This window comes from Mangifera indica, chromosome 8 (genome assembly GCF_011075055.1).
Source record: "Mangifera indica cultivar Alphonso chromosome 8, CATAS_Mindica_2.1, whole genome shotgun sequence".
NCBI classification, from domain to species: Eukaryota; Viridiplantae; Streptophyta; class Magnoliopsida; order Sapindales; family Anacardiaceae; genus Mangifera; species Mangifera indica.
Window position 1 is genome coordinate 15,203,708 of NC_058144.1, and position 13,720 is coordinate 15,217,427.

General features: G+C 33.9%; 1 protein-coding gene across 6 annotated transcripts; it reads right to left on the reverse strand.

The window, feature by feature from the left end:
• Positions 1 to 765: 765 nt before the first annotated feature.
• Positions 766 to 10,601, reverse strand: LOC123223804 (guanylate-binding protein 4-like). Of its 6 annotated transcripts, XR_006503866.1 has the most exons (19): positions 10,181 to 10,598; positions 9,253 to 9,355; positions 8,178 to 8,247; positions 7,992 to 8,030; positions 7,793 to 7,910; positions 7,655 to 7,712; positions 6,406 to 6,470; positions 6,265 to 6,274; positions 6,099 to 6,159; positions 5,657 to 5,716; positions 5,535 to 5,554; positions 5,383 to 5,448; positions 4,526 to 4,693; positions 3,880 to 4,137; positions 3,165 to 3,377; positions 2,586 to 2,857; positions 1,949 to 2,145; positions 1,638 to 1,740; positions 766 to 1,029 (listed from the first exon to the last, which is right to left on the reverse strand). XR_006503866.1 is itself a non-coding variant. In XM_044647183.1 (18 exons), the coding sequence occupies exons 2-18, from the start codon at positions 10,267 to 10,269 to the stop codon at positions 2,004 to 2,006; spliced, it is 1,812 nt and encodes a 603-aa protein (XP_044503118.1). In that variant the 5' UTR covers positions 10,270 to 10,339; positions 10,426 to 10,597; the 3' UTR covers positions 1,742 to 2,003. The 6 variants fall into 6 exon arrangements, 3 of the variants coding, with proteins under 3 accessions (XP_044503118.1, XP_044503117.1, XP_044503119.1); XR_006503867.1 differs by lacking the exon at positions 1,638 to 1,740; XM_044647183.1 differs by lacking the exons at positions 766 to 1,029; positions 1,638 to 1,740 and having other exon boundaries at positions 1,742 to 2,145; positions 10,181 to 10,339; positions 10,426 to 10,597.
• Between the last annotated feature and the right edge of the window lie 3,119 nt (positions 10,602 to 13,720).

Genomic DNA, 13,720 nt, shown 5'->3' on the forward strand with positions numbered 1-13,720 from the left:
AACAAATAAAATGAAGTTTTAGGATAAGATTGACATAAATACCTTTTTTTGATGAATAGTATTTTTTCGAGTCGAATTCAAAAATACGAACTTCCTTCATCCGAACGAATCCCTACTAATTGATGTTAACAAAAAAAATGAAAGTGAGAGTGAGTGTTTGAGTGATATGAGAAGTGTGTGGAAATAAAATGAGTGAGGAGGGTTTATATAGATGAGGGGAAGGGTATTTTTGACATTTTAGAAAAAGTAATAAAATATATTAATAAATATGAAAATGCCTTTACAATGTAAAATATCCAAAAACCCCCCATATTTATCCTAAATTACATTTAACCCTATAGTGAGTGAGAAGAGTTATATAAATGAAGGGAGGGGTAATTTTGTCATTTTAAAAAAAGTTTTAAATAAATATCAAAATCTTTTATAGTGTAAAATATCTAAAAACCCCTCATATTTATCTAAAATTTCATTAAAACCCCTATAGTGAGTGGGAGAGTTATATAAATATGAGGGAAAGGGTAATTTCGGTATTTAAAAAAAGTCATAGGCATTTTTTTTTTGGAACAGTGATTTTGGGCATTTTGGCTTGAAAATAGTGATTTTGGGCATTTTGGCTTAATGGGAGGGCATTTTGGCTATATTTTAAAATTTCCCTTATAAAATTAATAAAAACTATTTATTGTAATAATATGTATTTATTTATATTTCGTATTATAACCATAACATAATTGAATAATTTTTCAGTAAAAATAAAATAACACATAATTAATTACAATTAATTTAAGTTGATAATATTTTTATCTTACAAAATCATGTTTTAATGTTTTATTTATCAACCATACATCCAAATGCTGAATTCAGAAACCCTTGAGACCTTCTTCAGGTACATTTTACATGACTTTGTTGGTTATATCCGTAATCATGTCTACAAACACGGCGAAGAGTTCTTCAAACTGAAATGCCGCTCTGTTAAGCTGAAAGATCTGCAACAGCACTTTAAACGTGCTGCTCTCAGATTTTATGAGATCACTGCACAGGACAATCCAAATGTCAAACAGACATATCTCAACTCCATGACAGAGCCACTTGGAAGAGAGGTTCTCAGGCTCCACAAGCAGAATAACCTCTAACCATGAAATGTCACTTTTGAACTCCTCAATCAATATATCCAGAAAACTCTCCAGAAGCTTTGCAGCAACTGGAAGTTCATGAAATGCTTCCACAAGACTGGCTAACAGATTGAGAAATCCTGTTACGGTATTACCGACCAGATCTCTTGATTAAATGTTCACACAGAGACAGTAATTGCAGCTGCTCAAAGAAACGACACTTCTGGTGATTCAGGCCCACTGAGTTAGTTTAAGTTAAAACTTTTTCCTCATAAAATTATGTTTTAATTTTTTATTTATCAACTACGTTTGTTATCTTGATTTACACCTAAACATTTCTTTCATCTAATATTATTTCACATTTTTGCAAAAATCTTCTTCTTGATCCAATCAAAACTAGTTTGTGTTAATCTATCTGATCGAATATAACAAAATTAAAATTTTAAAAAGAGATTTAACTTTTTTATTTCAATATGATGATCAAATAGGTATAACCTAACAGTTGAACTGCAGTTTTATACTATTTACCTGATGATGACCCTTACTGCAGTTTCCCTTATCATTTTTGTTTTTCCTCAGCAAGTAGGCATGATACTACAATGACTTTCTATTGTGTACAGAGAAATTGATCCTGTGACATTATTGAGAGGCCATTACATTGAATAATAATACAAATCTTGTAGATTCTATGGTTACAGAAACTATAAGAACCGCCATGCCAATCATAAAATCATCCTTTGCCCCACTTCAAAATTCCAGATAGATTGACATATTGAGAGAATGAAAAACATAAAAGATTTAAAAAAAAAAAAAAAAGAATCGATTGGCGGGCTTCATACCTAAAATGAGAAAAGCTCGCCTACACTGTGCCTCCCAGTCAAATTCTGTTTCCCTTTAATCTGATCTTGGCCGATTTGAGACACCTTTACTAGTGTTGTAGAGAGGCAAAAGTCCACATGAACCATGTTTCCGTTTCCCATAACACCGCCAATAAAGTAGAAGTATGGCTAACATAAAACAGATCGGAACTGCCCATCTGTTTCAAGCATATAGGAAAATAAATGAAAAAGGATAGATTTGGGAGAAATATAATGCATCTATCAGAAAATAAAATTTCTTGATGTGTTGTCATAGAAAAATACACCAATTCCAAATTATTTTGCAGTAAATAAGTGCCTGAGGCAGAATGAGCGCACTCATGTTTTAGCTGAAAACTTGATAGTAATAATAGCATGCAAGCCTCTAGCATCCTAAGATTTTAGAGAATATTGACCATTCTCACAACTTTGAAAAGAAAATGATTTGTTTTCTTTTTCATTCCAGTCAACGCAGAACTACTACACCAATAAAAATAATTGCACCCAGCCTTGCTTTTTTAGATGTCAAATTACGAGAAATGCCAACCTATCATATCATTCAAATACCAGTTAACATAAATTCAAATTTGTCAATGAGGCGTAAAAGAAGTTATTATACCTGTCCAAATCAATTAATGGGCTGTAGACAAGCGTTTCCCAAGTGGCAACGATGAAGTGCCAAACTGGGTTGTAATAAAGAGACTCCGCTGACCAAAACAACCTTGTGTATGTCTCTAAGAAGATAAATAGTATCCATGCTCCCATTTCGATCAAAATAAACTTAATAATAAACCGTCCCACCACAACCATGACAAGGGAGAAGGCCACCAGCCAGTTGAAAAGCCTCTGATTGTATTCCTTGATAAACAGAGATCGTGACTTCCCCAACATCTGCAGATATACATAGAATAATTATTAAATGTCTAGTTCAGCATAGGAGGTAAGCACAACTAAACAAATAATTATACACAGAAATAGCAAAAGAAATGAGTTTTCTATTTGGATGGTCACTTCCAAAGAATCAGGCATCGCAATATATTATAAATTTCTATTCTCAATTTAAATTATCAATCACATTAACAATGTCTGCAGATTAACTACTGATTTGATTTGATATAATTTCACCTAAAGGTCAGAGAAGTGTAAAAGTCTGTCTAAAAGCCTCAAAAAACAAACTCCAAACTCAATAACATCAAACCTTCGTCATGCGTTGCTCGTATATTGCTTTAGAAGGTCCAACACACTCTCGATCAAAACTTTGGTTGCATTGCAGGAAACCCGCATTAAATTTGGCCATGGATGGAAGTTTGAGAACTTGAAGCTGGTCCATCTTGTCCTCACATCTGGAATATAGTGCCTCGCAAAGCTTTGAGGATTGATATTCATTTGACAAAATGAAATTCTTATATGCCTGCATGTAGTTTCCAGAGAAAAGTGAGATTTTAAATGTAGTGAAATGTATGGCCCTATACATTAAAGTTCCTAGATTTTATGACAGGGATTTCTAGCTGCAAGTACAAATTAATGCATGACATATTGCATGCCACATGTTGTCCAACAGCATTATAATTAGTTAACTCCATAACACTTTGCAAGCAATTCCCAAGATGATAGACAAGATGGTCCCGGACCTGATTACCAGGTGAAACATGTATCCAATGAAAGTAACTAGAACTGAAAGTATCTACAATTCAATAGACTTGCTTAGAAGGAACCAGTCTTATAGATACAAAGGTAAAGTTCAATTTCATAACTTGTTCATCCTGAGTTCCCTATCAATTTGACAGCTTTGCAAAGCCTTTTAATCAACCGCATAAATTATAAAATTATCTATGCCTTAATCTAGATAGATAGAAGTACAGAAACCATCTTCCTCAAAACAGTTATTGTCATTAATAATGCTCAACCAATACCTCTCGTATCTCTTCATCCAATTGCATTACAGATTTCTTTGCATGATGATGACCGAAATGCTGTTCATTGAAAACTTTCATTACTTCTGTTTTAGAATTTTCATGTGCATCTTGCAAAGTTTGAGCTGATAGAGGTAAGTTTAATTTTGCCATCCTTTCATTATATAGCTTCAAACATCGCTCAAGAACACCCTTGTTGAAAACCTCCAAAAGAGAGCCTGTTGATGGAATCTCCCCTTTATTCAAGGCTTCAAGTATCTGAAGGTTGAAAATGGATATGAATATTATCTAAAAGATTGTAGAAGAACAAGGCAAAACAATGAAAGTAACTACAGATTGTTATCAACTAGAAAAACATATCAACTTACAGTATAAGATATTAACAGCAAAGCCATTAAGTCCATGATTCATTCAATTGCTATCAGAGGACAATTCATACTACAAACAAGGTTATCTGAGTAATTCACTTCTATCATCATGTTTCTTCTTTTGGCCTCAAAAAGAGTGTGAATCCGATGCTAATCTATGATAGTTTAAAACAAACTCATTTTCAAATGCTCCAACTTAGATTATCACTGAGTTTCATGTGGTGATGACAATGTCAAGAAGCTCAACAAATTAAAGATGTTTTGAAGCTACAAGCTACCTGTTCCAGGAATGCTACAAACTCCTTGCCATTCAGAAACTTGCCCTGAACAATTTTTGGACGAATAACACTAGCAACGAGCTTTTTCAATTGATCTCTCTTTCTAACATATGCTGGGTCAAGCTCATCATCATTCATATCACAGAGCTTTGTTCGCATCAGATGAGGCTGCAAGTTCAAATTCATGGGTTTATAAGATCATACAAGCCATTGAGAGCCCTTTCATAAGTGAACAAAAAACTGGATCTGCAGAAAAGCAATACACAAACAAGAAATATATGCATCCCATGAACCCAAATCCCTGTGTGTGTTCACACAACCCCATCACATCAGAAATCACAACTTTTAGGACAATTAGAACAAATTAGATAGTTTAAATTCAATTGTCCTTCGATCATCTGTTGCATGAAGTTCTCACTACAAAGACAAAGATGACTCCACCCACTTCCAAATAATCATTTAAGACAAAAGAATGTCAAGAATGCAATCTAGAAACGCAGAGCAAGCTATTTAACATTCTTCCCACCCTCTGTCAGCTGCAACTATTCCAGCTTAAATGGCATTATGCAGTTGCACAAGTCTAGAAATGTTAAGCAAGCTATTTAACGTTCTTCTCATGCTCTGTCAGCTGCAACTATTCTAGTTTAGATGGTTTTATGTAGTTGCACAAGTCATATACTAAAAGGTCCCATACATACGTTACATCAGCTAGATTACTTAATACATATCAAGTGGCTAAATTATGTCACTTGACATATACAATAAAATATTTCCGGTAGTTGAACAGAAATTTTTTAAGAGACAGGAAACAAGAAAAAAAAATTGGGAGCTGTTTAAGATGTATATTAAATTCATACTTGTGGTAAGCTAAAGGCTGTGCTGTCATCACCCATCACAGCCAAGGAGTCCCGGATCTGGTTAACCTGATACAGTAATAGAAAGAGAGAATTTGTGATCCTGGAAAGTTAAGTAACTCATGAAGAAAACAGAAAGTAGTTAGAAAAGGTACCTGATCAATATTTTTGTCCCCTGCAATTAGAAGAACTTTCCATCAAAGTTTTGCTCTAAAATGCAGAGAGGAGAATGTAATAAGGTATATATTTCATGCTTACAGGGAAAAGAAAAACTAACCATTATCATTAGGAACATGTTGAAGAGCTTCATGCACCATTTCTTGCACAGATTTCCCTTCTGTATAAGACCACAAACAATGTCAGTTAATTCAATCTGATTGCAGAAAATGCAGCACATGTACCACAACAAGATTCATGCTCAGATGAGAATAGTTCCTGAATCTGAAAAGTATAATCCTCTATTTTACATCACTCTGTGCAAGCTTGGAGAGAGGGCGAAGAGCTCAATAGGAAAGCCTAGGAGGGCATATGAATCAACAGAACATCTGGATACAGTTACTTTTTAGCAGATCTGACATAATGTTTTAAAACAGTCCTCCCCAAAATATTACCCCACAAAATACGCAGCTAGCATGCAAGTCACATTGCAACTGAGTTTAAGACAGAAATCTTAAACTGAAGTCCAAAAACTCATAGCCTTAGAAGATATCTGTACTTACGCAAAAAATCACGCTGGATAAGCCACAAAAGCTTTGCTGGCTCAAAAGCAACATCTTGTCCCTATAAAAGCATTCAGCCAGCCAAACAATTGCACATATCAATGGAAAACCAATTCAAGTAAGAGAAAATAAATAAGAAGTTTCAGACTAGTGGCTAGTATATTACCTTCACTCTACTTCCCGTAAAATATCAGTAAGGTAAACCATTAAACAAGTTAGTATGGCAATATAAGTAGGGATTTCAAAGTATATTATTGCATAACTAGATTTGAATAACATGTTATGTTCAGAAAAAATCAGAGCAGACCTTCCATAGAATTCTTCAGCAAGCTCAACAGCAAATGACAGCCTAGATATATCAGCTTCCCGGATCTAATGTATAATCAGGAAAAAAAAAAAAAAAAGAAAAAGGCCATATATTACCAGAAAATCAACTAAATTTAGAGAATCGCCAAGAAGTCTCAACAACAAACCACTCGAATAGGAGTTTAAATGCAACAAACTCTGAGGTAATGATCATATCACCAGCAGAACAGCATAGAGAACTCCACCATACATTAAGTTCAACTAAATATAAACAAATAAATATTCTCATATACAATTACTCTCCCTGGTTTACCTCCAACAAGGATTAGTCAGAATTTCAAGCATTTCTCTTTTCTTTGAGACAGAATTCCAAGTCTTCCCCCGAGTTATTAAGTAGGTTTGACATAGAGTTTGGATGTTCAAAGAATGCTTTGTTAGGTGAACACAAAGAACAAAGATGTAGAATGGCAGTTTGGAACAAAAATTACTCTGAAATTTGTGACTTTTAACGAAAACTCAGACACACAAAGTGATCTACCATCCCATTTAGCAAAAAAGGAAAAGTGTTCCATGATTTTTCCAATATTCTGATATGAGTAAAAACATACAAAATTTCTTTTTTATATTAAGCCTTTCATAGTTCATTCCAACTTACGTCAGGAATTGGTGAATAAAAGAAGAGAGAACAAATTGCAACATATATACAAAGATACGAAAAATGAAAATAAAGTTGGACCTATATTGGCCAAAGGCCTTTCAGGAGTAAATATATAAATAATTAAACATGAGCAGTTCTTAATAGTTTCAACTTGAATCCAACCTATTTATACAGAAAATTAATCCCACAATCTCTTGCACTCTATAGTGGCTCATGTAATTGAGACAAAACATCTAGTGTCCATGATTATGCAACTCATTCCATCTTTAAAAAATTTGATCAGTACAGAAAGTGCCGACCCACCCTGCACCACACTGTACATACTCCTAGAAAGGTCTAATATATACAAAAATCAATTTACATGTCTAAAAATCTAATTTTCATACCAAAGGAGCCCTGAATTCCAGCATATAGTATTCATGCTTGCCTCAGAGATATAATTTAACACTTAATACTAATGTCCTGAATTCAGCCTCAATGATTTTTTATTCTTTTAGATTTATGAAAAGAATTTATCTGTTAGGCTGCATAACATAACGATGTATCAATGAGTTAGCACTAAGAAACCAACTAAAGTTCCTGAGTTACTAACCGTCTCAGGCAGGTTATAAATTAGAACAGAACTCATTATGGTAGCCAGAGCAAAAATCCTGCAACAGTCAGCAAAATGCAAAACTATTTACAACCACTGGAGGCAAGTTCAAGATTACACAAGGACTCAGAAACTTACCGGTCATCATACACATTTGACTTCCCAATACTTTCGAATCCTTCAGTATCAAGGTAAAATACAGAAGTTTTCATGCCATCAATATCCATCTCCAGTGGAGTGCCCCAAACCCAAATTCCTATAACAAATAATGAAATATTTCACATATTAATTATGCATACAGTGACTACTATTGTGATGCCATGTCTAATCAAATCACCTTTTGTTTTTGTGTCACGCATGTGCCCAACACCAAATCCTGTGGAGAACAAGTACATTTGACTCAGAGAACATCAATTTTGGAGCTAGTTCAATCCACATGAATATTGATCAAAATACGCTCCATAAAAAATTAAAAAAAAACTTAAAAATAAAAAAACTAAAGAGTATATTCTAGTAAAGACACCTGCATTACAAGAAAGGGAAAGAAGCTGATTAAGCAGAAAAGATTTGCCAGAGCGGTACGGACCAATTACCTGGATATACATTATACAACCATCAAGACAGAGTAAGAAGGGAGAAACAGGAGAAAAAAATTTCTTCATAGCATGTTCTAATCATAAGTACTAATTTACTGACAGGATTAGAGATGATCAATAGCACCCATGGTAGCTGAGCATTTCTAGCAACAAATTACACACAAGAGCATCATACAAATTAGTAAATATTGTCTACTTATCCCAAAAAAAAATATATTGTCATCCAATGATAATATCCCTTATAAAGAAATCATTTTCATAAATTTGTGAAGGATATATTTTTCCAAATTCAATTACTAAAAAATTCCAAAACTGCATCTGCAGAAATTTCAGCCCCTACACTAGGCTCGCTTTGGAAGCAACATTAAAGCATAGGATTCAGCTACATCTAGAATCCAATCACCCTGTCCAATTGTAACTCATCTTAAATCTTTTAACAATAACATTCAGGTGCTAAAAACGAGTTTAACTCCGCAAGGAAATATCATAGTTGGTTAGAGCTCTTCTGAAGGAGCAAGAGGTCTATAAATCACATCTCCAAATAACAACCTTGAAGGGGAACAATTAACGTGTATTTTCTATGCAAGGGAGGGAGGGATGAATGGTAAGAAAAATAAATAAATAAATAAATCAAAAATAATAAGAGTAGTCTAAATATATTAAATCCTGGTTCCATTTATAATTGTACTGGCAAAAACTAACACGCTAATTAATAAAATAAGAAGCATCATAAAACAAATATTGCAAAACTGATGAATAACAAGGTCAAATCTAACCATGCATGACAAGTATCCAGTACATGGGTAAACAATTAGTGTGTTCTTATTAGCCAATAACTTCTTCAAAAAAAAAAGATAAAAGTGATCCTGGGATATTTTATTAATGAAGATTTTAATTATTATTTTATAACAAAAAATGCAAATTCTAATGATATCTTTTGATTAAAAAAAGAAAAATAAATTACTACTACTAGACACTCAAGAAGATGCATCTTTGGCTTACAGCAACGGCTGCAATCGGCGTTGTTATTCTTCTGATGGCTTCCAAGCCTTCACTTGAAAGACGAAGTTTTGTGTGACCAGGATCAGGTTCCACAATGGGAAACCTAAATGCAATAAAAAGTAAAGACAAGCCTTGGTGAGATAAACTGCAATCATAAACTTACTAAAAACATTCAAACAAAAAAAAAAAAAAACAGTCAATAATTCCCTTGAAGATGCATATTTCATTGTTTTGGTATTTATTGTCTACAATTAGAGGGAAGAGTAAAATAACATCTAAATCAAAAAGTATGCTTTAAGTTGTACACACAACCATTACATCTTTTGATTTCTTCTGTAGTCTATACTCGAAACAGTTCCAGCAAGTTTATAATGTTTAACCCCCAGATAAAAAAAACATAGAATTCTCGATACTATGACGCAACTACCAAACTTGATAAGCTAAGCCGATGGGCCAGACATTGAGCTACTTAATTTGTAATCTTTATCCAAGCACTGAAAAGGATTATAAAAATTATAATCACTGCCGCTCTCAAATAAAACCACATAGCAGGAAACCTAGAGCCGCACCATTGCCCTCCAGATTACTAAAAAAAATTAGTCCACCAAAACCACAATGTAAAACATCCTAAATATGTTGCTGGATATTTTTTAGGTCTTGAGCTAACTTTCAAATAAATTAAAAAAAAATTACTTCCAAAACAAATTAGCTCAGCTGCTTTGTAAAACAAAAAGCAACCAACTTTATGAGGAAAAAAAAACACAATGTACCAATATTATCATTGAAATATATTAAACCGGATCAAAACTTTTCACTTTAAAAATCCAAATCCATATAATCTTTACACGGATTAATAATTAACTTCAAACTACATAAAATGAATCACTATTACTCTAAATTAGGATCACAGAACTAAAATCAAACTTACGCTTGGTGAAAATCCTCGATTGAGAGCGATCCAGATGCGAAAACGCAAAGAAGAAGCGAGAAAACCCAAACGCATCTTAAATTCGCCATACTCAAAAAAGCGAAGGGAGCCCAATTGTTACCTTCCGAATGCGGTAAACCCAGGAGGTCGTATTAGAAACTGTACGGACAATAACGCAATCATGAGAAAAGAAACAAAGTGGGATTTGAAGAGAGAAGGGTAATGAAAAAGAATGAGAACTCAACAAGTGATGAAGATTGGAGATCGTTAAGAATCATGCACCCGCAAGGTTTTGATTTTTAAATCTAAAGAGAAGGAAACAGAGAATGGCCCCGAGAGGGTGCAGAGATAGCAAATTGTATGATACGGTGAGCAGCGGTGAGAACGTGGATCTGGGGTGTTACATGAATTTGTGTCCGAAGCTTGACCTTTTAAGGAGTTGAATTTTTGCAACAAAATGGAGCTCACATGGGCTGGGCTTGGTCAGAGAGATTTAAATAATGTTGGAGCCAGATTGGGGGAGAATGGGCGCCCATGATGTGCTTCCAATATGTATGGTGTTTCACAACGCCGCTACCGCTAGGGGTGGATTCGGGTCAGACTGAGTCCAAACACCCCTTGGCTTGGGTTCAAGTCGGACAAAAAATGATCCTACTCGAATTCAACTTGAGTTTGTCAAGTCAAAATTAGATTTGGCTCGAGTTTGGTTCAAATAAAAAATGGCTCAACTCAGTTTGGTTCGAGTTTGACTCGATTTCATAGCTCGAATTAATTGTTTGAATTTGTAGCTTGATTCAGCTCAAATTAATGTTCTAATTGATGATTTGAATGTATGGCTCGGATTCGTAGCTCAAATTCATAGTTTATTAACGAAATAACGTCGTTTTACCTAAATAATATTCAAAATTTTTTATTCGAGCCACGGAATAGAGTCGAACTGAGCCGTGTTTTTGAACTATCAATTCAAACTACTTGATTCAAGATAAATTGAGCCACGAATTCGAACTATTGATTTGAGCCACAAATTCAAGCTGGATTCGAGCCAAGGGGTGTTTGGCTCGAGTTCGGCTAGAATTAAAAAACGAGTCAAATCTTTCGATTTGAGTTTGGTTCTAATTTTAATTAAACGAATTTGAGCCGAATTAAATCGAATTAAATTAACTTTCGAGATCAAACCGGTTTGGATCATATCTAAGCCTACCTACGACACATGAAATGTCACAAAAATATAAGCAAGCCATTTGGTCCTTAAATAAATTGAAAACCTAAATTGTCAGTGTAGCACCCACAAGTATGTTTAAAGGTAAAATAGACTCTAATCATCAGACTCTCTATGTCATGGTAAATCCCAATCAATCAATGGAATAAATTTATCTATAGGTTTACCTAGATCATGGTACTCCCTTAATTGACTATAATCTTATTATCTATGTCTGATAGGTATCATCTTATCTCATATCTCATCGAAATACTTGAATCCCTATCAATACCTAATCACTGGAAACTCTCTTGAACTTCACTCTAGTCAAATCTTTCTCTAATTGGGTTTTCTCAGTCATATCTAAATGTCTACTTAGGTATCTATCTCTTAGACAGTTCTCAAGACCTCCACGAATCATAGATCATAATCAAAATTCATCAATATCTCTTCTATGTATGACTTGTACATAGCCAAGTCATGACCATACTTTTTCTCTTATGTACAAGTGAAACTTGGCCATGCACGAGTGTACATATGTATGAGCATATGTGGTGTTTTATGTATCATGGGTATACATCCTTAATTTCATTAGGTATAGGTGGGACTCCCTCACGTGCATAGGCATACATCTTCGTTATTCAACATGTACAACCATGCCCAATTCCACAGGCATACATGCATAAAAATGTGACGTATGGGTGTGCATGTATTGGTGCATGAGCATACATCTCCCAAGCATTACTCATTGACTTTAACCTAGAAACTCTATGATTTAATCTAATTTTCTAGCCATGCGTGATCGCACTTGTTTAGGGTTTAGGTATATATGACATTGAAAAGTTTTACTAAGCGACAGACTATCGTGCATGCTTCACCATACGTCCATTCACTGATAAAATCAAATTTTAGGGGAGGGATGCATGAGTGTGCATGTTACAATTCATGGTCATACATCCTTGCTTTTTCACTAATAATCCCGTATAATGTTGATTATATAAAACTACTAAAGTAATCATGACACGTTAATGGTTAGAAATCCTAAGTTACCCTAAATCCCCTTGCAAGGTTAACTAAGTGTGTTAATATCAAACAAGCTCTTACTTTTATGGCTACTTGGATAATATCTATCCTTTATACTCTATGACTCCAATTACTCCACAAGGTTTGACATATCTTGATCCAATTTGGATTCTGATTTGAGGGTTTTGAGTCCTCGATTGGTTTTTAGACCTGAAAATATATTCTATGATATTTAGGGACTAAAGTAAAATAATCCTAAGTGATTAAGGTTTTATATAAGAAGGTATAGGGTTGGATTGGATTTATCTAATTGGATAAATCGAAGCCCAATGCATAATTCAATATAGGCCATAACAATAACTAAAAGTTAAATAAAATAAATATAATAATATTTTTACTTAGATGAGTATGTATGTGTGTGTGTGTGTGTGTGTATATATTTATATATTTATATATGTTTGAAAATTGCTCATGGGAAATATATAAACAAAAGTGGTGCACTTCATATATTTCTCAAGCAAGTTATAAAATATAACTCACATGGTTTCCTTAGCTACCAAGGAGGAAAGAGGGTTGGCACTTTTTTCTCACAGCTTCAGGAGAGGTGTATAGTACACATATACTTCTCATGCAAGTCACAAATTGTGTGACAAAACAAAACCCTTGCCACTGCATCTTTTTATGTGATTATGGATTATTGTTGTCATGGCTTTTATAAAAAGTCACATACCATCCTCATGATTCTAGCACATCTTTAAGCTTGATTTCAACCTCTAATCATGTTTGTGGTTCGTGTGAATACCAAGGTTCAGATATACTCTTAGTTTTGAGAGCGACTTCATAATCCGTCTCAATTAACGTAAGTCAAAGAACTATCTCTATACAAATATATTCTATAAGCAACCTATGAGTGTTAATAACATGTTTGTGAATTAATTTTCCTACAAAGACGATCTAAAAAGGGTTTTTAAGGTATGTTTGTTTTTTAATTAAAATATTTTAATTGGTATTCCGCCACCAAAAGGTTGCAAATTTCCTACATCATTAAATCAAAACATCATGATACTATAAAATATAATTGATGTACTACAAAATTATGGGAATTGTCAAATTCCTTTTAGTTTATAGAATAGCAAGGTTTAGCCACTCATACTAAGAACAAACACAAGATAGCAAATATATGTAAATATTGTACTCAAAAGCAAAAAGTAAATGATTATATTTGTGCTACATATGCGTGTTTCGAGTCTTTGGCTATCACCTTCATCTGCTAATGTGCACTTGCACTTGTATTCCTAATGGCTTACGGAATGTAAACA

Excerpts from the sequence above, each read along its gene's own strand:
- LOC123223804 (XM_044647182.1), bottom strand. The coding sequence starts at position 10,269 with ATGGCGAATTTAAGATGCGTTTGGGTTTTCTCGCTTCTTCTTTGCGTT. Across the intron at positions 8,031-8,177 it reads TTCCCTTTCTTGTAATGCAG|GATTTGGTGTTGGGCACATG; the intron begins GTGTCTTTACTA and ends TGTTCTCCACAG. Across the intron at positions 5,555-5,656 it reads ACATGTTCCTAATGATAATG|GGGACAAAAATATTGATCAG; the intron begins GTTAGTTTTTCT and ends TTCTAATTGCAG.